The 25,777-nt window shown below is 40.9% G+C and overlaps 1 protein-coding gene across 4 annotated transcripts in view; it reads left to right on the forward strand.

The window, feature by feature from the left end:
- sp3a (sp3a transcription factor) overlaps positions 1-25,390 on the forward strand; it is a 42,606-nt gene extending 17,216 nt beyond the window's left edge. For all 4 annotated transcript variants that reach the window (XM_055637961.1, XM_055637959.1, XM_055637960.1 and 1 more), the window contains 3 exons: positions 17,218-17,431; positions 18,763-18,962; positions 23,298-25,390. In XM_055637961.1, the coding sequence (XP_055493936.1) occupies positions 17,218-17,431; positions 18,763-18,962; positions 23,298-23,626 (743 nt within the window). In that variant the 3' untranslated portion in view covers positions 23,627-25,390. The remainder of the gene's footprint in view (positions 1-17,217; positions 17,432-18,762; positions 18,963-23,297) is intronic.
- Positions 25,391-25,777: the final 387 nt, after the last annotated feature.

Genomic DNA, 25,777 nt, shown 5'->3' on the forward strand with positions numbered 1-25,777 from the left:
CGAATATTACAGTTAATAATTCGTTGTAGTTTTGATAATTATATTATCTGTTAAGCGAAAGCCTGAAAGAATTTCCCTGTTTCTGTTGGTAGATTGTTGGACAATTAAAACATGCTTGGATCTTGAAGTGTGTTATTGATTGGTAATTGATGTAATAACCAGTGTCAGAATAACACGTCTTTGGAGGAGGGTGCAGAGTATAGGATATCCGATGATGGAGAAATATGTGGGAATACATGTTGCAATTAAGGTAGACAAAGTTGCTGGAGAAACTCAGCGAGTGCGGCAGCATCTATGGAGCGAAGGAAATAGGCAACGTTTCGGGCCGAAACCCTTCTTCAGATTCAATTTTGTGCCTTTAAGATATTGTGACCCTTCAATGGGATATAAATAGGTTGAGTGATGTGTGAAAACTTGACAATGTGTAAAAGTGTAAGGAATCTAAAGGTGGACTATTTTAGCTTTTATGCCCACTTAAGATCCTGAGGGGTCGTGACTGGAAGATGTTGTTCCTAACTGGGAGAATTCTGAGCAAGGTTTCACAAATATATAATAAGAGGTCATTACACGCTCTGCATACTTTCATCTCCGCAACATCTCCAGACTCTGCCCCTCCCTCTCCAAAGACAATACAAAAGTCCTCATCCACGCTCTGGTCACATCCCGCATCGATTACTGCAACGCCCTCCTCACTTGCACCTCCAATAAACTTCTTCATCGCCTCCAATGCATTCAGAACTCTGCAGCCCGGATCATCACCCGCACCAGATCATCGGACCACATCACACCCATCCTCACTCAGCTCCACTGGCTCCCTGTGCACCACCGGATTAACTACAAGATTTTACTGCTGACCTTCAAAGCCCTACACCACCTTGCTCCCCAATACCTCGCTGACCTGCTGCTACCATACACTCCTTCCCGGTCACTTTGTTCCTCCTCAGCTGCAATTTTAACTGTCCCCACATTTAGACTCAGCACCATGGGTGCCAGAGCCTTCAGCTGCTCTGCCCCACGTCTCTGGAACACTCTCCCACCTCCCATCCGTCACCTGGACACTATCGATCAATTCAAATCACAACTCAAAACACACCTGTTTAGATTAGCATACCCGACATAACTTCCACCATGTTCACCCTGATTTTAATGACTTAAAATGTTTTGTGTATTTTTTGGGTTTTTTGTTTTTTGTTTTTAATCAACTTGATTTTAATATTGATAAATGTATTGTGATTTTATGTCCTGTAAGGTGTCCTTGGGTGTCCAGAAAGGCGCCAGCAAATAAAATGCATTATTATTATTATTATCATTTGAATCTAGTGCATAGTAATTTTCTTAAGTTGGTCAATATCTGTAGTTCGTGATGGTTGTCAAAGTGAAATCTTGGAGGTATTTAGGGAGTAAATAGACAAATGTCCAGAAGATTGGGGATGTAAATGCTGCAGGGAATTAGCAGAGAGGAGGCGAAGGCCAGCCATGAATATATTTGAATGAGAGGAAGACTAGAGGGGCCAAATGGCCTATTCCTACTGAAATTTTATTCATGTTCTTTTGTTAACTGAATCAGTGTGTTGAAAAGCAATTTGATGAAAGCTGAGATTATTGAAGGCAACAGAATGTCCTGGATTGTGTTAAGGTTGGCCTGCAGTTCCAAATTTAGGTTTATTATTGTCATGTGTACTGAAGCACAGTGAAAAGCTTTGTTATGTATGCTGTAGATAATACTGTAGTTACAATGAGGCTAAACTCAAGCACAGTAGATAGAGCAACGGAGAAGATGCAGCGCACAGAATATAGCTCTTTGCATTGTAGCGCATCAGTTCCACAGACAGTCATAGGATCATGCAGCACAGAAACGGGCCCTTTCGCCTAACTTGCCTCTGCTGACCAAGATACCCCAGGTATGCTCAACAAAATCCAATGTCTGCAGAGCGGTAGTGGTGAATTACCCGGATTTATGATAACAGAGGGGAAGAAGGTGTTCCTGAGTCTGTTAGTTCAACGCTTTTCGCTTCAAGGCGGTGCGCCGAGATGTGGAAGGAAAATCTTGCTGAATTTTTTTGCACCCCCGAACTGAGTAATGAGTTTTAGAGAGGCCTGAAAAAGCATGTAATGCTGAAGTTTTCCATTTGGACCCAGAAAGCCTTTGACAGGTTATGTTTGGTTGTGAATTTATTTTGTGCCAAAGCATGTGGTTTTTTGTTTTTTTAGTTTTCAATTGACTAACATTTAAATCAATTATTTATTAATAGAATAAAAGTAGTCTAAAAAAGTTAAGATAAGGCGACTCCAGCAATTCACGTAATAGAAATTAATCCGTACTGAGTTCATAAATCACTACCCAAGTATTTGATATTCATGAATAACATTTGCACATGTGGGGGGGAAAAAGTGAATGTTTACAATTCTTTTCAAATGTTTTTTGATGCATTTGCATCAAAATACCATGGAGCTGTGGTCTGCGGAGCTTCCAGCTGTGGGCGGTGCTGACTTTAACATCGCGGAGTCCTGGGATATTTTGCCAGGGATAGCCAGTGTTGGAGCTCCGCCCAGCTTGGCCTGTGGACTTCGAAAGCCACGGTCTCCAGTAGGAAGCGGTCAATTTGGAAACTCCAAGCCGCTGAGTGTGTTCTTCCGTTCCGACGTCGGAGTTTCAATCATCCCGGCGAGAGGGCCTGTACATCGGGCCGTCCGTAGTGGTGACTGCGGAGGACTCGAGGCCCCGACCACGGGTGAACAAAGAGAAAGATGACTGAACATTATCGCCTTCCCTCAGTGGGAAACGTTGATTCCGCTGTGGGGAATGTTTGTGTTAAATTCTATCGTGTGCTGTGTTCTTTTTATTCGTATGGCTGTATGGTAACTCAAATCTCACTGTACCAATTGGTGCATGTGACAATAAATGAAACTTGAACTTGATGGAGTGGCTTTGAGTTACAGAAAAATGTGTTGAGGGTCATTTTTGAGGAACACCTAACCTGCACCTCTGTGCACAACATGAAGGTAGCTTTTAATTAGAAACACATTGGATCATTTATAAATGATCATAAAACAAATGGAAAGTTAATTTAATATAAAAAGTCCACAATATTGAGGGAAGCGTGTTAATGTGAATTGGTGATTTGTTTGGTTATCCTTTTGAAGACCATAGAAATGAATGGGTTCTTCTTTTAGGCTAAAATCTCAATTGGTCGAAGGCCCCCAAGATCCATCTCTCAATTATTTGCCATCTGGAGAAGGGAGCATAGATAGGTGACATCACCTATCCATGTTCTCCAGAGATGCTGCCTGACTCGCTGAGTCACTCCGACACTTTTTTGTAAACCGTCGTCTGCATTTCCTTATTTTGGTACGGTAACCAAGTTTGCTGTTGACATGAAGAATGTAGATAGAAGTGTGTGCTTTGCTTAGGATATTTATGTTCTACAACAAGACATAGATAGGTCGAATAAGTTGTCTGAAACGGAATTTAATATAGGAATGTGTGAGTCTTGCACTTTGGTAGGAGGAATCAAAAGTCTATTTAAATGTAGAGAGACTGCAAATGAGTACAGAATGCAAAGCATTCTTTTGTATAAAACTAAAGTTAAAGTGTGCAGCTGAGGAAATTAAATAGCATGTGGGCATTTATTGCTACGCTATTAGTTTGAAATAGGAAGGTTTTATTAGAAATGTACATTTCTTGGTAAGGCATACTGCCGAGCTTTGGTTCTCCTTTTAAGAAAGGATGTACAAGCATTGAAGGTAGTCGAAAAGAGATTCTGTCGGGTGATTTTTGGGATACAAATGTTATCCCATCACCAATTGATTATAAATTATAGCAGCATCCTTTGGACTTTAGTAGAATTAAGCTTGGTGTTGTGAAGGTGATTGTTGAAACACAAGAAACTGCAGATGTGGGAATCTTGAGCAAAAAAATAGACATTAGACAAAAGATGCAGGAGTAGGCCATTCTGCCCTTCGAGGCAGCACTGCCATTCAATGTGATCATGGCTGATCATCCCCAATCAGTACCCCGTTCCTGCCTTCTCCCCAGATCCCCTGACTCCGCTATTTTTAAGAGCCCTATCTAGCTCTCTTGAAAGCGTCCAGAGAACCCGCCTCCACTGCCCTCTGAAGCAGAGAATTTCACAGACTCGCCACTCTGTGAGGAAAAAGTGTTTCCTCATCTCTGTTCTAAATGGCTTACTCCTTATTCTTAAACTGTGGCCCCTGGTTCTGGACTCCCCCAACATCGGGAACATGTTTCCTACCTCTAGCGTGTCCAAGCCCTTGACAATCTCATATGCTTCAATGAGAATCCCTCTCATCCTTCTAAACTCCAGAGTGTACAAGCCCAGCTGCTCCATTCTCTCAGCATATGACAGTCCCGCCATCCCGGGAATTAACCTTGTAAATCTATGCTGCACTCCCTCAATTGCAAGAATGTCCTTCCTCAAATTAGGGGACCAAAACTGCACACAATACGCCAGGTGTGGTCTCACTAGGGCTCTTAACAACTGCAGAAGGACCTCATTGCTCCTATATTCAATTCTACTTGTGATAAAGACCAACATGCCATTCACTTTCTTCACTGCCTGCTGTACCTGCATGCTTACTTTCATAGACTGATGTACAAGAACCCCCCAGATCCCGAACTTGACGCCGTTTAGATAGTAATCCACCTTCCTATTTTTGCTACCAAAGTGGATAACCTCGCATTTATCCGCATTAAACTTCATCTGCCATGCGTCTGCCCACTCCCCCAACCTGTCCAAGTCGCCCTGCATTCTCATAGCATCCTCCTCACCTTTCACACTGCCACCCAGCTTTGTGTCATCTGCAAATTTGCTAATGTTACTTTGAATCCCTTCATCCAAATCATTATGTATATTGTAAATAGCTGTGGTACCCCACTAGTCAATGCCTGCCATTCTGAAAGGGACCTGTTAATCCCTACTCTTTGTTTCCTGTCTGCCAACCACTTCTCTATCCATGTCAACACTCTACCCCCAATACCATGTGCCCTAATTTTGTCCACTAATCTCGTTTGTGGGACCTTATCAAATGCTTTCTGAAAGTCCAGGTACACTACATCCACTGGCTCTCCCTTGTCCATTTTCCTAGTTACATCTTCAAAAAATTCCAGAAGATTAGATGAGCATGATTTGCCCTTCGTAAATCCATGCTGACTCGGACCGATCCTGTTACTGCTATCCAAATGTGCGGCTATCTCATCTTTTATAATTGACTCCAGCATCTTCCCCACCACCGATGTCAGGCTAACTGGTCTATAATTCCCTGTTTTCTCTATCCCGCCTTTCTTAAAAAGTGGGATAACATTAGCTACCCTCCAATCCACAGGAACTGATCCTGAGTCTATAGAACATTGGAAAATTATCACCAATGCATCCACGATTTCTAGAGCCACTTCCTTAAGTACCGTGGGATGCAGACCATCAGGCCCTGGGGATTTATCAGCCTTCAGTCCCATCCGTCTATCCAACACCATTTCCTGCCTAATGTGGATTTCCTTCAGTTCCTCTGTCACCCCAGATCATCTGGCCACTACTATATCAGGAAGATTGTTTGTGTCCTCCTTAGTGAAGACGGATCCAAAGTACCTGTTCAACTCATCTGCCATTTCCTTGTTCCCCATTGGTCTTCAAGGGTCCAACTTTGGTCTTTACTAATTTTTTTCCTCTTCACATACCTAAAGAAGCTTTTACTATCCTGCTTTATATTCTTGGCTAGCTTGCCTTCGTACCTCTTCTTTTCTCCCCCTATTGTCTTTTTGGTTATCTTCTGTTGTTCTTTAAATATTACTCAATCCTCTTGTTTCCTGCTCATCTTTGCTACGTTGTACTTCTCCGCTTTAATTTTTATACTGTCCCTGACGTCCCTTGTCAGCCATGGTCGTCTTTCTCCCCTTGGAATCTTTCTTCCTCCTAGGAATTAACTGATCCTGCACCTTCTGTATTATTCCTAGAACCACCTGCCATTTTTGGACAGTAGAAGTAAGTTTCAAGAGCATCCCGTCCATGCTCATCAGAAATCCAGTGCGGATAAAGACAAGTTGAAGTACTTGCAGAAAAAAAAATTGTTCTACAGGCAATTTAGAAACATAGAAATTAGGTGCAGGAGTAGGCCATTCGGCCCTTCGAGCCTGCACCGCCATTCAATATGATCATGGCTGATCATCCAACTCAGTATCCCGTACCTGCCTTCTCTCCATACCCTCTGATCCCCTTAGCCACAAGGGCCACATCTAACTCCCTCTTAAATATAGCCAATGAACTGGCCTCGACTACCCTCTGCGGCAGAGAGTTCCAGAGATTCACCACTCTCTGTGTGAAAAAGGTTCTTCTCATCTCGGTTTTAAAGGATTTCCCCCTTATCCTTAAGCTGTGACCCCTTGCCCTGGACTTCCCCAACATCGGGAACAATCTTCCTGCATCTAGCCTGTCCAACCCCTTAAGAATTTTGTAAGTTTCTATAAGATCCCCTCTCAATCTCCTAATTCTCGGGAACGAAGCTCGCATGCAACCTGGGATATGCCTGTGTAATGAAATGCTCCATATTTGCTTTATTTTTTACTTTTTTGGAAGTAAAATATAGTGCAGATGCTTTGGAATTCAATACCAGTTGATTTAATTATTTTCTTAATGGTTTATCAAAGATTTTGAGATGTAGACGTGTAGAGCTAAGAGCACAGAGTCTCTTGCCCATAGTAGGGGAATCGGGAACCAGAGGACACAAGTTCAAGGTGAAGGGGAAATTATTTAATAGAAATCTGAGGGGTGGTGGGTGTATGGAATAAGCTGCTAGAGGAGATAGTTGAGGCTGGGACTATCCCAACGTTTAAGAAACAGACGGATACATGGATAGGACAGGTTTGGAGCGATATGGACCAAGCACAGGCAGGTGGGACTAGTGTAGCTGATACATGTTGGCCGGTGTGGGCAAGTTGGACCGAAGGGCCTATTTCCACACTGTATCACTCTATGACTCTACTTGCAAACCAATCTTCAGCTAGAAGTGTTGGGTTAATCCATATTTACTTTCTCCCGAGGACTCCACTGTCACAAGCCAGTCCTTGGCCAATTCAATTAGCCTCACATAAGAAAAAATAAATGGGTAATGTTGGATACATTGAAGGCTGCAAGACCACACAATATTGTGGCTGCTGTCCTGAAGATAACTGCTCAGAATGAGCTTTGTCTGTAGGAAAGGTATCCAGACATTGTTATGAAACTAGCAACCTTCTGATAATGGTGGACACTTGTTTGAATACAAAAAAAGAGACCTCTGTTTCATTGCTATCTCATCTGTTGACTATCAGTAAAATGATGGAAGATGCCTTCAACATTAATGAGCAACCTGCTCATGTGTACATAATTGGGTTTTTACGGAATTGTTTGGCCAGAGACCACATCATGGTTTTAGTCCAAACACGAGCCAAGAGCTCAATCACTGAGGCGATCACCCACGACCCTAAAGCCATGTTTGAATAGTGTGCTATTGAGACAAGTCGTTGGGAATGGAGAAAAATGCTACTCGTGTCAGGCTGTTATTCATTGATTACAGCTCGGCATTTAATACAATCATCCGATCCAAGCTGGTTACCAAACTCGCAGAACTGTCTCTGCGCATCTCTCTGCAATTGGATCCTCGACTTCCTCATTCACAGACCGCAGACTGTTCGAATTGGTGGAAAGGTGTCATCCTCGATAACGATCAGCACGGGAGCACCTCAAAGCTGCGTGCTCAGCCCCCTGCTGTACTCTATACTCATGACTGAGTAGCTGGTCATAGTGCGAACTCCATCATCAAGTTCGCTGACGACACCACTGTTGTGGGACGTATCGCTTATGGAGATGAGTCGGAGTATAAAAGAGAGATCGACCTCCTGACCAAATGGTGCCAGCACAATAACCTGGCCCTCGACACAAGCAAAACCAAGGAACTGATTGTGGACTTTGGAAGAGGTAGGATGGGGACCCACAGTCCCGTCTATATTAATGGGTCGATGATGGAAAGAGTCAAGAGCTTCAAATTCCTGGGCATGCACAACTCTGAAGATCTCTCCTGGTCCGAGAACACTGATGCAATCATAAAGAAAGCACATCAGCGCATCTACTTACTGAGAAGATTACGGAGAGTCTGTATGTCAAGGAGGACTCTCTCTAACTTCTGCAGGTGCACAGTAGAGAGCATGCTGACCGGTTGCACCGTGGGTTGGTTCGGCAACTTGAGCGCCCAGGAACGGAAAAGACTACAAAAAATAGTAAACACTGCCCAGTCCATCATCTGCTCTGACCTCCCTACCATTGAGGGGATCTATCGCAGTCACTGCCTCAAAAAGGCTGGCAGCATCATCAAGGACCCACACCATCCTGGCCACACACTCATCTCCCTGCTGCCTTCAGGTAGAAGGTACAGGAGCCTGAAGACTGCAAAGTCCAGGTTCAGAAACAGCTACTTCCCCACAGCCATCAGGCTATTGAACTCCACTCAAACAAAACTCTGAACATTAATAGCCCATTATCTGTTTATTTGCACTTTATCTGTTTTATTCATTCATGTGTGTATATATTTATACAATGGCATATGAACACAATGATCTGTTCTGTATTCATGCCTTCTATATTCTGTTGTGCTGAAGCAAAGCAAGAATTTCATTGGTACACAAAAATGCTGGAGAAACTCAGCGGGTGCAGCAGCATCTATGGAGCGAAGGAAATAGGGGACGTTTCGGGCCAATACCCTTCTTCAGACTGATGGGGGTGGCGGGGAGAAGGAAGGAAAAGGGAGGAGGAGGAGCCTGAGGTCTGAGGGATGGGAGGAGACAGCCCGAGGGCTGAGGGAAGGGGAGGAGACAGCAAGGGCTAACAAAATTGGGAGAATTCAATGTTCATGCCCGCAGGATGCAGACTCCCCAAGCGGAATATGAGGTGCTGTTCCTCCAATTTCCGGTGTTGCTCACTCTGGCCATGGAGGAGACCCAGGGCAGATAGGTCGGACGGGGAATGGGAGGGGGAAGTTGAAGGGGGAGGTCAGGTAGGTTCTTGCGGACCGAGCGGAGGTGTTCGGCGAAACGATCGCCCAGCCTCCGCTTAGTCTCACCGATGTAGATCAGCTGACATCTAGAGCAGCGGATGCAATAGATGAGGTTGGAGGAGATACAGGTGAACCTCTGTCGCACCTGGAACGACTGCTTGGGTCCTTGAATGCAGTCGAGGGGGGAAGTAAAGGGACAGGTGTTGCATCTCTTGCGGTTGCAAGGGAAAGTGCCCGGGGAGGGGGTGGTACGGGAGGGAAGGGAAGAATTGACGAGGGAGTTACGGAGGGAGCGGTCTTTGCAGAAGGCAGACATGGGGGGAGATGTGAAGATGTGGTGAGTGGTGGGGTCACGTTGGAGGTGGCGAAACTGACGGAGGATTACTTGTTGTGTGTGATGGCTGGTGGGATGAAAGGTGAGGACTAGGGAGACTCTGCCCTTGTTGCGAGTGCGGGGATGGGGAGAGAGAGCAGTGTAGCGGGGTATGGAAGAGACCCTGGTGCGAGCCTCATCTATGGTGGAGGAGGGGAACCCCCGTTCCCTGAAGAATGAGGACATTTCAGATGCTCTGGTGTGGAACGCCTCATCCTGGGAGCAGATGCGGCGTAGACGGAGGAATTGGGAGTAGGGGATGGAGTCCTTACAGGAAGCAGGGTGGGAAGAAGTGTAGTCCAGATAGCCATGGGAGTCAGTGGGTTTATAGTGGATGTCAGTCAGAAGTCTATCACCTGCGATGGAGATAGTGAGGTCTAGGAATGGTAGGGAAGTGTCGGAAATAGTCCAGGTGTATTTGAGTGCCGGATGGAAGTTGGTGGTGAAGTGGATGAAGTCGGTCAGTTGTGTGTGGGTGCAGGAGGTGGCACCAAAGCAGTCATCGATGTAATGGAGGTAGAGGTCGGGGATGAGGCCCTGGTACGTATTGAACAAGGATTGTTCGACGTACGCGACAAAGAGGCAGGCGTAGCTGGGGCCCATGCATGTGCCCATAGCTACGCCTTGTATTTGGAGGAAATGGGAGGAGTCAAACATGAAGTTATTGAGGGTAAGGACCAGCGGAGGAGAGTGTCAGTAGCTGGGTATAGGTTGTTTCTCTGGTCGAGGAAGAACCGAAGGGCTTTGAGACCATCCTGGTGGGGGACGGAGGTGTAGAGTGACTACAGTGTAGACTAGAGTGTAGAATTTCATTGTCCTATCTGGGACACATGACAATAAACTATCTTGAATCTTGGTTGTAGTTCCTTGTACAAATGGTTATAATTATTAGATATTATTTATCTCAGCTCCACAACAGCAGCTTAGGGAAGCACTGCTGTGCAGATTTCAAAGTGCAAAGATAAATGTTCATTGCTTCAGGTGCTTTAATGCTTGTGTATCTTCTGTTTGGTGATAATATTAAACTAGATGGAATTTTGAGTACAGAGAAGGAAACAAAGGCTTCAATTGATATGACAAAGTCAGTGGTGAAAAGATGCAAAGTAGCCTATTTTGGTGTGTAAACAAAAGTGTTCAATGGGGTGAGATTGGGTACTGTAGATATTTCAAGGTAAATATGTGTAATTGCACACTAGTCACACAAAGCCGGCGTGTAGTATGAACGTGCAGGTAAGATGCAGAATGGTATGCTGTCCTAAATATCTAATTCGCATAGAGGATGTCTTCCTGCATCAGTAGTCCTTGATGAGATTACACCTGGAGTATTGTGTGTCTCCTTGCCTAAGAAGAATGGATGTACTTGGCATGGAAGGAATGCAATGAAAATTTCCTGATTATTTCCAGGGGTGATGGTATTACTGTGTTGGAGATTGAGTAGACTAGACATGGTTTCACTTGAATGTAGCAGAATGGGAGGGAATATTTTTGAACCAGATTAAAAAAAATTAAAGGACTCTATTGAATGCTGGGAAGACATTTTTGTGGCTGAGGAGTATAGATCCTGGCAGAATAAGGCATAGGATTTTTAGGATTAAGCTATATTTATAGCCTGAATGCAAGTGAGATGTCCAGAGAGTGATTGCAGTTGAGATCAAAGCAGCATTTGATAGCATGGTGACAAAGAGCTCTATAAAGGTAGAGGTTGAAGGGAATCTCAGGGAAAATTCCTCACTAAATGGGATCAACTTGTACAAAATAAGATACTTGTGGTTGTTGAAGGTTGATAATTTCACTGCCAGGTTGATACTTTGGAAGGTCTACAGTATAGTGACCCAAGCCCGATCTTGGAGTGGTGCTGTGACATGACTGATGGAGTTGTGGACTCCCTGCTCGAGTAATCCGGGTTCAATCCTAACCTGCAATTTGTGTGTTTGTGTGGTCGGTACATTGTCCCTGTGACTGCATGGCTTTTCTTTGTGCTCCATTTCCCCCACCCCCACATCTTAAACAAGTGTGAGAGTTGTTCACTGATCTGCCAAAGCTTTTCCACCTAAATGGCACCAGTCCGCAGTATAGTGATATCTTCATTGGTATTATGAATGACAATGAGATAGATTGTAAGATCAGAGCGATATTCTTGGCTTATGAAATGTCTGGTCCATTAAGGGATCCAATGACAAAAGAAAATAAGCTGTGCCTTAGGTTTTTCAAGCTTTTGTATCATCCGTCCCTGGGTGAGGGGAAAAGAGAAATTGAGGGGGGCGTGAATAGTGTTTGATTATGGTGGCTGCCTTTCCAAGGCAGCATGAAATATATTGGAATCTAATTGGTTGGGAGGGGGGAGGTTGGGTGAGAGGCTGGGAGACTGGTCTACATGATAGACTAAGCACATGCATGATTACAGTTTCTTGCAGTTTAGGGCAGAGCAGTTGCTGTGACAGGATGCTTTCTATGGTGCATCTGTTGAAATTGGTATTTGCTTATTGTCACATGTACCGAGATGCAGTGAAAAAGTTGTCATACTGTACTTGAGTACAATCAAGCCATACACAAGTATAACAGGTTGTGCAAAAATACAAATATCAGAGTATAGAATATAGAGCTACAGTTGTAGCATCACAGTTACAAAGGAACTTGTGTGGCCAACTAAAATGTTGAAGGGCCGTAATTAGGAGATCAGGAATACACCCTTAGTCTTTGAGAGGATCGTTCAGTCGATTGATAACAGCGGGGAAGTAGCTATACCAGAATGTGGTGGCACATGCTTTTGAGCTTTTGCATCTTTTGCCTGATTGGCGATGGGTGAAGAGGAAATGACCTGAGTTGTAATTGTCCTTGATTATTTTTACGGGAGCAGTATGAGGTGTTGATTGGTGTGGGTGGTGTTTGGAGGCTGGTATCTGTAATGAACCAGGCGATATCCACAACTCTGCAATTTCTTCCAGCATTGGATGGAGCTTTTGCCAAACCAAGCCGTGATGCATCGTGATAGGATGCTTTCTACGCTGAATCTTCACATTGATAAGAATTGTTGGAAACATGCCAAACCTCATTTTTCCAGGGAAATAAGGGCGTAGGTATGCTTTCTTGGCCATAACTTCAATGTGGTGGGTGTTAGTCATACAAGGAACTTGAAGCACTCGCCCATCTCTACTTATCTCAATCAATGAATGGTACATTATTATTATCACGTGTGACATGTTACAGTGAAATTATTTTTTCATACCGTACTCATATAAAGTATGCAAGATGTAAGAGTCATGCTGAATTTACTTAGTCTTCTGGGGGAAATAAGAGGCATGGTGTGCTTTCTTGGCTGTATCATCAATGTTGTTGGAACAGGTCAGATTGTTGGTGATATTTACATTTGGTATCGTGAGCTCTGACTTTTTCCACTTCAGCATTGTTGATACAGAGATGGATTCAGCCCTGCTTCCTGAAGTCGATGACCAGCTGCTTAGTTTTGCTGACATTAAGGGAGAGACTGTCTTGATCCCATGTCATTAAGCTGTAAGTTCAGTCCCTTCCCACATACATTCAGCCCATCTAGCCTTTCGTCATTTTGTACAATCCATCATCTGAGGTCTGTTGTGCCTCCATTTTAGCACTGGACTGTTGTTACTTGCTTTTGGCTCCTTGATAATATTTCCCATATCTGTGTCCTCTACTGCTAAAAGGACAAAATCAGTAGGCATGATAATGTCATCACCTGCACATTTCCTTCCCAAGTTGTACATGATGTCAGCTTGGATAGAAAATAACATTCCTTGAATGCTGTGTCCAATTCAGTGATGAACAACCAAGGAGTGGTCCCGATGACAAAACCAAAATGCTTCTGTGTTTTAACTTTTTCTTTTGATTTAACTGTAATTAACCCTGTACTGATCATGTCAGGCAGCGTTCTGCGGAGAGTATTTTGGTCAAAAATCAGTTATCTTGAAGGATGATTGGCCTGAAACTAACTGTTTTTCCATCGTCTTTTGAAATTTATTAATTGATGGCCTGCATTCCTGCCTTTTAGCTTTTCTAATGATGCCTACAATGCATTGAAAAGATTCCCATGCAAAATTGATAGTGCATTTTGTCTTTGAACAACATATTGACCAGTAAAAAGTCTACATTTTGAAGGTTTAAAGAAATTGATCCACTTTTGAAACTATATCAATGTTTAAAATGGTGCTTAAACTTCCAAAAAATATGTTTCTTATGGGGAACATTTAAAATTAATTTTCTAGCTTATTTGATTTCTGCTTTTCTCCCTTATAGAAATCAAAATTAATTTTCCAAAATATTATGCCCACCGTTTCAATTTGCTGGTAATTTACTTTGAGAAAAATGTTTTATTAAACTAAATTATAATTAGTCCATTTCCGTGCCATGTAACAGGTTAACCATTGTCCATAGTTTTGACCGTTGGCTCAAGTTTCTTAGCTGGAGCAGGGAATTTATATATAGTGTGAAATTGTGTCCTTTTTCCATGCTTTATTTGTGTCAAATAAGTTCATGTTTGCCCTTTCTATCCAAGTAAGGGTCTTGTTTAGTTTAGAGATACAGCGTGGAAACAGACCCTTCGACCCACCAAGTCCACGCTGACCAGCGGTCCCATACACGAGCACTATCCGACAGATAAGGAACAATTTCAATCTTTACCAAAACCAATTAACCTTCAAACCTCTACGTCTTTGCAATGTGGGAGGAAACCGAAGCACCCAGAGAAAACCCACGCGATCACAGGAGAACATATAAACTCAATACTGATGGCACCTCTCGTCAGGATGGAATCTGGGTCTCTGGCGCTGTAAGGCAGCAACTTTACCACTACACCACCGTGCCGCCGAAAGCTGTAACATGCTGTCCCAACTCTTGTACTCATTACCCTGACAGATGATGGCAAGCATGCCAAATTATGCCTTCGTCAGCCTGTCTACCTGTGTTGCCATTTTCTAGGAACTATGTATCTACGCCCCTAAGTCATCTTCTACAACACTCCCTAAGGCCCTGCCATTTACTGCATAAGTCCTGCCCTCGTTTGGCACTTCGCATTTAACTGAATGAACTCCATCAGCCATTCCTCAGCTCATTGGCCCAATTGATCCATATTCCATTGTAATCTTGCATAACCACCTTCACTGTCCACAATACCACCAATTTTAAACACTTTGAGGAATAACTAGATTTGCCTGGTGCTTATAAATTTCAGGTGTTCACTGTGTATTAGCTTCCGTATCTATTTGATGTAACGTAACTTCATTTCTTGCTCATTTGGTGTCATGCTGTAGCACGCATCTTTTGATTATTTAATCGTCTACAGTGAATGAAAGAAAATAATTCCCTTGAACTGCTGGTGCAATACAACAGGGGCTATTTCCAACATATTGTCTGCTTGGACAGAGTGTTGGTGATCAGATTAGATTTCCTTTGAATGCTGTTCAACTTGGCTTGGGTTACCACAATGACTTTAAATGTTATTAAAACAAAGAATGGAGGTCTCCTTTAGATTTAGCTGTCATTTTATGCATGGATATGACTTGATTAGCTGCTAGACATTCTGTTGTGGTGGGCACTACACTGTTATGAACCAAATACATTACATTTATGAGCTGCAAGAAAATCCAATTATTCTTTCACATGTTTCTTGGAAACCAGGCATGATATTTGGGTTGTAAAAACAAGGAACTGCATGCAAATGCTGGTTCACACAAAAATACACAGTGCTGGAATAACTCTGTAGGTCAGGCACCATTCCTGGAGAACATGGATGGGCGTCGTTTCGGGTCAGAGCCCTCCTTCAGAGTAAGATGGGTCACGACTAGAAGCGTTGCCTATCCATGTTCTAAAGGGATGCTACCTGACACGCCGAGATACTCCAGCACTTTGTGACCTTCGATATTTAGGTGATCTGTTTCGTGCTGAAGTCTAGATGGTAAGTTACTCATTGACCAGAAGGATATGATTCTCCTCCAGCTGAGAACTGTAAATGGGTATGTTTATTAAGTAGTACCAATCTCCGTTCAACAACTTGGCTACAGCATCAAATTGCTGAGGACACTGATGATGTGGGTACTAATATGTAGGCATGATATACACTTGAAGGCTTGCAGAACTAGCAGGATGTTTTACAAATGGAAGATGGTTGAAAATATATTTTTGTCATTTATTCATCTATCTTTTACATAGGCAGAATCAGTGCACAACTTTTTACTATGTGATGATCCCATTTTCTAGCAATAGGTATGTTAAGGGAATCTGTCCAAACTGAATACCTCTCAGTGGGAAGATGGAATTCTCCTAGTTTCAAGATACAACGATTGTCTCCATACCTTTTTATTTATCCAGTATTGTTATGCTGCTGCTTCCCAGGTTTAGAACCAGAACCTGAACAAGAAAGTTTAATCATTTCTGCAATTACCATCCTGCTTGCCTATGCTTTTTCCTTCAATTCCTCAACTTCCGTCTCCACCAAAAGCTCGCAACTGTCGACTAGAAGCGATGTATCTTGCTACTGTGACTTCCTTACTTCTTACTTCCTGAAAGGAGTCTATTCCATTTTTTTTGTTTCTGTTACATGGCCAATGTCCACAATTGTGCTTCTCATTTGTCACCTTTTTCCCTCAACCATGCTTCTCCACAGCTTGGTTAATATGGCCTTTTACTGTGTCTGTGTCTCCCACTTCCAACAAGAACGGATGTTATCTTCTGCAATGTGATATTACTAGCAAAATGTTCCTCTTTCAGCATTTTGAAGGGACCGATTCAGAATGCTCCAGTTCACCAATTTCCATCAAAGTACATGCCATTATCACAAGCAGTCAAAGGAAATACTACATCTGCACTTTTACCTTTCTTCTTGCTGCCCAGGAGCAAGAACCATTATTTTTATGGATGAAGCGGGGAGCTGCTCCTTCCAATTGATTATATTGCATTTACTGCTCACAGTGGTAGTCACTACATTGGGGAAATCAAATGCAGATTAGGCGAGTGTCTTGCAGAGCACCTGTTAGTTTGCAAATACAAACCCAAGTTAACCAGCTACCCATTTGTTAAATCTGTTCTCATTCATTTATTTGTCTTCTGTTTGTCTTTCTACCTTCAAAATAACTATCTTTCATTATTCATGAATGCTTTCGCCATCCCTTTGACCTGGCATAAATAACATTTAATCACTTCTGTCCTCCATGTTTTCTTCATTCTTTCATCTGCTCCTTTTACTTAGTCATTTTAAAATTCATTTTCCTTCCAACACTTCCTTTTCTAACAGCAGCCATCAACCCAAAATGTTAATGTTTCCTTTCACACATACTGCCTGACCTAGTGTTTTAGTTTTATTTCCAATTTCTAGCATCTCCAGTTGTTTTAATATATATTAGAATTTTGATTGGTGTCCAATGCACCAATCATGAGTTGACTGAAATTGTTTGTCCTTTATTACTACATTTAGAAACAGCTAATATTACAACATTTGATATTAAACTGATTTGTTTCTTATGAGGGGATCTTTTTGCTGAAAACACATTGGCAATCTCGGACATCAAAAACAAAGCTTGTCGCACCAGAAAGTTTTCTTTTGGGTCCTAATACATGCATTTAATTTTGATCTTGCAAAGTAGTTTTTTTTTTAATGAATAAAATTACAAAATAGTAATACTGGAAAGACACAAATATCTGCCAATAAAACTTTTGAAAATTAAAAAATGACTAAAATAATATTCATGTATTTCAATAATGGTTGATGAAAGTTTAGCAGAAGAACCTTTGTTTTCTTGAAATTCATAGTTGATGGTTGAACATGACCTTGTTCATTCCAGATATTCAAATTAAAGAAGAAGAGGACGATTCTGAATCGTGGCAACTAGCATCACAGCATTCTAATGTGAGAAATGCAACAGTCCTTGGTTCCAGTGATTTAGCACAAGTATCTGTGAATCTGGATGAGGATGGAAATGACCAGCAGTATCAACCAGGGAAACGACTTCGCAGAGTTGCATGTACCTGTCCCAACTGCAAGGATGTTTTGGGAAGGTATGCTTGCGCTTAATACAGAATCTTTTATTTTAATTATGTTGAAATTTTCTTTTGGCTTGTCTGTGTCAGCACCACTATGCTCGCTGCCTCAAAATTTTATGGACCTGTTATGGAAATTAGCTGCTTTCTAACAGTTTGGACTTCGAGAATGTCCAGCGAGAATTTGTGAATGATCCTTGAATGAGTAGTCTTGTTAATTATCAATGACCCAAGTATTCGTTTTGACGTGAAAATTAAATTAATTTTGTTCCTTTTTATTGTTGTAACTCCTTATTAAATATTTTTTGGCATTAAAGTCTGCCAGCTCCAAAAAATATTTTAATGTGATTTGTGAACATCTACTGTTTGGTCAGTGCTGAACTAAATTACCTGCAGGGTGCTTCTTATTTGCCTTTTAGTTTCAGGATATATGGAGGTAATAAGTGCTTCCTTGTGAAAAGATGGAAATCCGTACATTAAATTCAATTAGTTTATCCTCTTTAATCATCAATATACATTTTGTTTATTTCGCGTAGACTTGTTGAAATTTGAGAGTGTAAGATTACCCGCAAAGGCTTAAACAAGCACCTCATTTAAACTCATTTCCAGCAGTGTAAAATGCAGCTTAAAATGTTTTAGCGGCCAGCTGCTTTTGAAATCTAAACGTGATTACTTCCAGAAAATGCTCAACTTTGCACTTTTTGAACCTACAGGTTACAAGATGGAAAGAGGCCGGAAAGTCCATGTTAGTTCAATTCAAGAGCAATCAAACTAATCCCATTACCCTATCCTTCCCACAGCTGTAAAATATTTTGTCCAGTTCCGTTTGGAACAGTATGATACTATCTACTCCCACAATCATCCCTCTTAGTGCATTCCAGAGTGCATTCTTAGTGCACTCCTTGCTGTTTGGAGAGAAAAATGCGTCGCTTTTAGAAACATAAAAACATAGAAAATAGGTGCAGGAGTAGGCCATTCGGCCCTTCGAGCCTGCACCGCCATTCAATATGATCATGGCTGATCATCCAACTCGGTATCCTGTACCTCTCTTCTCTCCATACCCCCTGATCCCTTTAGCCACATCTAACTCCCTCTTAAATATAGCCAATGAACTGGCCTCAACTACCTTCTGTGGCAGGGAGTTCCAGAGATTCACCACTCTCCGTGTGAAAAATGTTTTTAACGCGACTTACTGTTCTTTTCCCAATCACTTGCATTTTCACATGGGTATCATTGATTTTGATTGCTTTTTAATCTGCAGGAATTTTTAAAATAACATTAAACATTTACATAATTCAAAGAATAGAATTGAAATGCTTTAGTAATCCTTTCATTGAATTTTTCTTCAGATCCTCCAGTAACTTGGGCAAGAAGAAACAGCATATATGCCATTTTCCAGGTTGTGGAAAGACTTATGGCAAAACATCCCATCTTAGAGCTCATCTTCGCTGGCACACAGGAGAACGACCTTTTGTGTGTAACTGGGTATTTTGTGGTAAACGGTTCACTCGCAGTGATGAGCTGCAACGTCACAGAAAAACACACACAGGTCATTTTCATATTTCTGCCTTTTTAAGATAGTTATGTAACAGAATTGTATTTATCTTGACACAAGTTACTGTTCGTCCCTTGTGAATTCCCAATTGTTCCTAGCAAAACTACCAAGTTTGTACTAGGTTTTATAGTTAGCTACAAGCCCAATTGTGCATGCAGGAAAATGGCTCAACACCAAAAGTAAAGGTTTGAATTTAGAATTTCTCGCATCTGTAGTTTATTAATTTTCATAAATTTAGTTTTTCTAATTAGATTATGCATGTTATTTCAACAGCTGCAATGCTGTTGACGAGCACGATTGTATTTTAATGAATGGTGTTAAAAATATTGACTGATGGCACAACCCATATTTGTAGTCTTTGGTGCTTAACTTCTAGAAGTTGCTGCATCTGAGCTGGTGGAGAGCACATAAATCTCCAATCTGCACCTTCAGATCATCCGTTGGAAAGGATTTTCCATATTTTGTACGGAAATGCAATAAGAATATGGATGTATGGTTTTACTTTGTAAAATACGGATTTTAAAAAAATTGGCCCGACTTCCTGTTTCATCTTGCTGCTTAAAAAATGCAAGGATATAACAGGTTATACTGTAACTCTAAAAAATTATAGCAGATTAAATCTGTTAGTATTTTAAAATTCAAGATCTGGATGATTATTTTTGTACGCTTTGATCTGCCTGTCCGGCTCCAGGATTAAACAGCGCTGTCAGTTTAGCGCGTGGGAATTTAAACAAACAGCACTATGGGTTCTAATTATAGCGCTACCAGCTGAAGCGCTATTGCCTTTACACATAGCGCTATTGCCTTTAACAGCGCTATGGGTCACGGACTGTTCGGGGAGAGAGAAGGAGAGGGAGGGAGAAGAAAATGTATGGAGGAAGAGGGAGGGAAAGGGGGAGGGAGGGAGAGGGAGGCTTCTAAAATGGCTTCTAGATCATCATCTGGTACTAAAAGCAGGAAGCAGCCGTTCAAACAGCAGTATACAATGAGATGGCAATGAATGCACTGTCAAGTAAGGTGCTTAGAGGACATGTCAATTGGTAGCAACGTTATGCATTCTTGTACTCTTACACGGGTATGACCGCACATAAAATATTTTTTTCAGCAAAATGGCACTGCATAAAAATACTGATTTCCTTAGCAAAATACTGATTTTCTGGTACTAGAATACTGAAATGCTCTGAAAAACGGCAGCTCTGAAGGAGAAATGGGGACTGTGTGGGACAGGTTGACTACATTTGATTACATTCAGTTTTCCTATATTGTTATTTCCACTTTCATTATTTACTCTCGCATGTAACCAACAATATATATTTAACTACTTAGTTCCCTGCCTTCCTGCCACAATTTTTGTATAAAAGGAATCGCACTGGTTACTTTCCAATATTCTCAATGCCCACAAGAACTCAACGAATTCTGATAAATTGCAACAAATGGGTCCACTGTCTTTGCAGCCACCGTCTTTAAAATTATTGGGTGCCATCAGTCATCTGCAATTTATCTACTTTTAGCTTTGAGATTCTTGTGCACTCTATCCTTTTGCATTTGAGATTTTTTCAACTACTTCTGTGTTATTTGAAATTAGCCCATTAATTATTTTTGGGGTGTGTGCAGTGACCTCCACAGTGAAGACAGAGGCAAAAAAGGGATTAACTTATTTTGTTTCCTGTTCTTAATTCACCAGCCTACTTCCTCATTGGCCCCACATTTGCCTCAGTCAGCTTGATGCTGGCCCAAGGAAAATAGGTTGACCAAAATGTGGTTTTGATCAGGAGATCGTTGAAATGGTTGAGACAAACTTTTCCAACAATGACCCAACAATTTGCCTAATATCTGCATTAAAAGATCAGCAGTGTGATGTTTCTCCTTTCAACATTTTAGCTCAGTAAATGAAATTACAACTTTATATGAAATGTGTCTTCATTCAACACTTAGTGCAGACACTTGCACGGTCTTTTTGAACTGAATTTGAAATTAGATTGAAGAGTTCAAAGGTTATTATTTTTCATAATTTAACTCTACACTTTTTATTTCAATTATATTTGGTCTAACAAAATTAAAATGGGATTTGTTATAATTGTGTAAGACATTTGTGTAAGTTAGTAGTTTTGCAGATAGTGAAGATGGTTGTGAACGTTTGCAGCAGGATCTGGATCGATTGGCTAGGTGGGTGGAGGAATGGTTGATGGAATTTAATACAGAGAAGTGTGAGGTGTTGCATTTTGGGATGTCGAGCTAGGGCAGGACCTACACAGTAAATGGTAGGCCTCTGGGTAGTGTTGGAGAGCAGAGGGATCTAGGAGTACAAGTGCATGGTTCCTTGAAGGACGAGTCGCAGGTAGATAAGGTGGTCAAAAAGGCTTTTGGCACTTTGGCCTTCATCAGTCAGAGTATTGAATATAGAAGTTGGGAAGTAATGTTGCAGTTGTTTAAGACGTTGGTGAGACTGCATTTAGAATATTGTGTTCAGTTCTGGGCACCATGTTATAGGAAAGATATTGTCAAGCTTGAAAGGGTTCAGAAAATATTTACGAGGATGTTGCCAGGACTAGAAGGGTGTGAGCTGTAGGGAGAGGTTGAGTAGGCTGGGTCTCTATTCCATGGGGAGCATAGGAGGATGGGGGGAGATCTTATAGGGGTATTCAAAATTATGAGAGGAATAGATCGGGTAGATGCACCGAGTCTTTTACCCAGAGTAGGGGAATCGAGGACCAGAGGACACAGGTTTAAGGTGAAGGGGAAAAGATTTAATAGGAATCCGAGGGGTACCTTTTTCACACAGAGGGTGGTGGGTGTATGGAACAAGCTGCCTGAGGAGGTAGTTGAGGCTGGGACTATCCCATCGTTTATGAAACAGTTGGACAGGTACATGGATAGGACAGGTTTGGAGGACTATGGACTATGGACCATGCGCAGGCAAGTGGGACTAGTGTAGCTGGGACATTGTTGGCCAGTGTGGGCGAGTTGTGCCAAAGGGCCTGTTTCCACACTGTATCAATCTATGACTATAGGTTGATTTCCTGATGTAATTTTTGGAAAAGCTTTATTGTAGGTAAAATTTATTTTCCAGTTAAATCAAAGTCATACAGCATGAAAATAGGCCCATCGGCCCAACTTGTTCATGCCAACCAAGATATCCCTTTTAAGCTAGTCCAATTTCCTTGCGTTTGGCCCATGTCCCTCTAAACTGTAGATTTAAAGCTGTACATTTGGAACCTTATATTTAATTTTGTGTTTAAAGAGCAAAGCTGCTCAGAAATGTTTCGAAGGTTTGAGAATTTGGAAGAAGGTGGTGTAACATCATCATAGGTTGAAAGTTACTATGGAGAAGTACAGATGGTTCTATTAAATCGCAATAGTTGCTTTCTGAAGATATGTGCTGGAGAAAACCACATAATAAAAACCTTTGTGTCAATGGGAGGAAGTTGGTTGGGGGCTAGAGTGTTTCAGACTTGCAATGACAAAGATAATTTTTACCCTACAGGATTTTCAAAAATTAAAGCCTTTTTAATAGCAGTTTTTGTTATTGCAAGCTGAAAATGCTAAATACTGAATGTTACATTGTTTAATAGTGTCATTGCAGTGCGAATAGAAACAATTGCTTGTCAATTTCTATGGCCATCCACGGTTACTGTAGCGGCTGTTTTCTTAAGAAACAATGGTGTCCAATTACTGCAGGGAAACAACATGGAAACTGGTTCCCCCCCCCCCCCCCCCCCCCCCCCCCCCCCCCGCTCCCCCATACTGTTGAAATCCAAAACAGCTTTTTTCTCGTGGCCAATTTTTAAGCAGTTCTCTAGTTCCGAATAAATATTACGTTGTAACCAGTTCTGCCCACAAAATGCAAATAGTGTTCTCTAATTCAACCAAAGTTGTGTTATGGGAACATTATAGCAGAATTATCTGTAATTATACAGACATCGAATTTTTTAAGTCCAACTAGGTAACAAGAGTTGGTATCTTGTAACATTTTGAATTAAGATTAAATTTGTTTTTCAACCAGTCATTGAGAAAAGCACCAAGTGCAAAAGATTTTAGTCTCACTTATTTTATATATAATATTCAGATCGGGTATCGGGCATGCTTCCTACATTACAAGAGAGACAACAACTCAAAAAATCTTGTCTCTAAACTGCTCGGGATACTGTGAAATGTGTCTTATCAGTGCAAGTACATTGATCAGCCATGATCATATTGAATGGCGGTGCAGGCTCGAAGGGCCGAATGGCCTACTCCTGCACCTATTTTCTATGTTTCTAAGTACATCTTCTGGAGATATTGATTTTTGATTTTTTCCTTTCCCTGTCCCCACCTCCACCTTACCTGCAGGTGAGAAAAAATTTGTCTGCCCAGAATGCTCCAAGCGCTTTATAAGAAGTGATCATCTTTCAAAGCACATTAAAACACACCAGAACAAGAGGGGCAACCTTTCCAGCCACAACAGTGCTGCTATATCATCAATGGAAGTGACTTCGGCCTCGGATGTTGGTATCCTTGCATCTGGAGGAACTATTATGTCGCCGGTAATAGCAAACATTCAGCAGGGTCATATGGAAGGGATTGGAACTGATCATTCTGATGGTGCAAATACAGAAGAAATGTTGCATAATACTGATATACAGTTAGTCACAATTGGTGGGGATGACTGTATGGACTAAAATTTACAGAGAAACAATATGTTAGTGGATTTTATAAAAGAGCAAAAGGCTGGTAAATTTTATGCTTTTTCTGCGGTCTTTTTATCAGTGTGATAAAATTTCATCTATTATGGAAAAGTGACATGTCACTAAAATGCCTTATTTTCTATGTATTTGTAATACAGTATTCATAACTATTGAACACTGGCAATGTTGCATGTACATTTTGCAGATGCTCACCATGTAGCAATTTTCAAATATAGCACTCATAGATTATAAACACAGGAAAATAGCTATGCAAGACTGGGGACGGGGGTGGGGGCGATCTTGAAAATTAAGACGGGGTTGATGCAGTCCAGAATGGGAAAGTTAATGGTATGTACATCTTGAACACAATTTATTGTGATATATCTGTTTTCTATTAAATTTCGTAGCAATTTTCTAATTCAACATTACATTTTCTGATGTAACAGGCATATTTCAAACATAAAAGGGTCACTGGTCTGCATTCTATAAGGTGATTAGTAAACTAGCTGTCAGTTTAGTGTCCAGGTATGCATTTGTGTGTTACTAACCTCTTTATAAAAGAGGAATATTGTAAAAATGGGAACTGGAGTCTTAATCTATTTTTTCAATTTATTAAAAGCCATTTTTTGCTAATGTTAAGGATCATCTGCCAAATAACTGTGTTGATTATATTTAACCCTGAAGTTACAAAGTGGCTACTAAATGAAGCTTCTTTGACACTTTGCAGATCCTTATGCATCTCTACCCTTTGTAATTTTCTATATTCAAGTTTTTACCTTAACTATTTGTTGCGCATATATATATATTCAGTTTGTATTTTTATTATGTATTTGTTAAGGCTGCAGAGAGGTGTTGCTTAACTATTTAATCTCAATCATCATTTCAGCACCATAGAAATGGGGATCTAAATGCTACCATTTGACTTTTATTTCTTTCCAAACCGCTTATGCAGTGCTATTACAAATCACAACAATTTTCCCCAGAATATATTAGAGACATCTTGTGCCAGTTTTTAAAGTACTGAATCACCTCGTAGTTTGTACCCTTTTGAAATTTATTTTTAACTGTCTTGTCCTTTTTGTAATGAAATAAACATTCAGATTGCAATATAAACCGGCTTTGATGAACCAAATTGTGATTTCATTAGTTTTATTTTGGTTCAGCACATGAACCACTGCTATGATGGGATTATCAGTGTCACATGGTTTAACATTATTCCTTGAGTAAAATAATATTTTGTGCATATGTTTATATGATGAGTCTATTGATCATTGTTTCCAATTTGCATCCAGTTACTCACTAGTATGTGTTTTATGATTATCCAGAACTTCCTCCCAAATATATTATACTTCAGCATAGGACATGAGACCTACTGAGGTTTTTCCAGCAGTTCGTGTCATTCCTTCACTTCAGTATTTTTTTTTTTTAACTCGTCACAAAAATGTCAAGTTCCAATGGGAAATGGGTCTGAAACTAAGATGTGTTATTTGTGCAAGTGCCAACAGCTGAGGTTAAGTGTGTTACATGTGAAAATAATGGACAGTACCGTTCTGTAGTAATTGTTATTTAAAAAAAGAACTTATGTTAATGTTTTAGAAGGGTTAAGCAAGTTTCTTTGCATTTTAGAGCTAATTTCGATCATTCTTCCTACTTCTTCCACCTCTCCCCATCCCTCCCAAAAAAAGTTAGGTGTTCTTTGAAACAATGATGAAACTTGATTTTAAAATTCAATAAAAATATATACATACCATGTGGAAATTGTGTCTAGGGTTACATGTTCCTTCCAAATGTATAAATATAAATAAAAATGCTAATAAAGTAAGATTATGCTATCAATAAATTGCTGACCTTATTTAAATGTTATCAATTTTCAGCTATTAAAAGGGAGTTTAATTATATTTTACTCCCAAATAATATGCTAAGTATAATTGATGCCTGCGGTACCCATTTTTAAACGTTTGTGGTGCTTAATTCAAATAGGAAAATAAAGTATTATGAAATTAATTCCAAAAGATGTCGAATGAACAGCTGGAATTGAATATGTTGTTTAAATTGATTTTCGGTGCCTGGTATCCTGGTTGCATATGCTACTTTTTTAATGGTATGAAACTTTATTTATCCTTCAAAGATTATCTCAAATTTGGA

The sequence above is a fragment of the Leucoraja erinacea genome, chromosome 7, assembly GCF_028641065.1.
Source record: "Leucoraja erinacea ecotype New England chromosome 7, Leri_hhj_1, whole genome shotgun sequence".
Lineage (NCBI taxonomy): Eukaryota > Metazoa > Chordata > Chondrichthyes > Rajiformes > Rajidae > Leucoraja > Leucoraja erinaceus.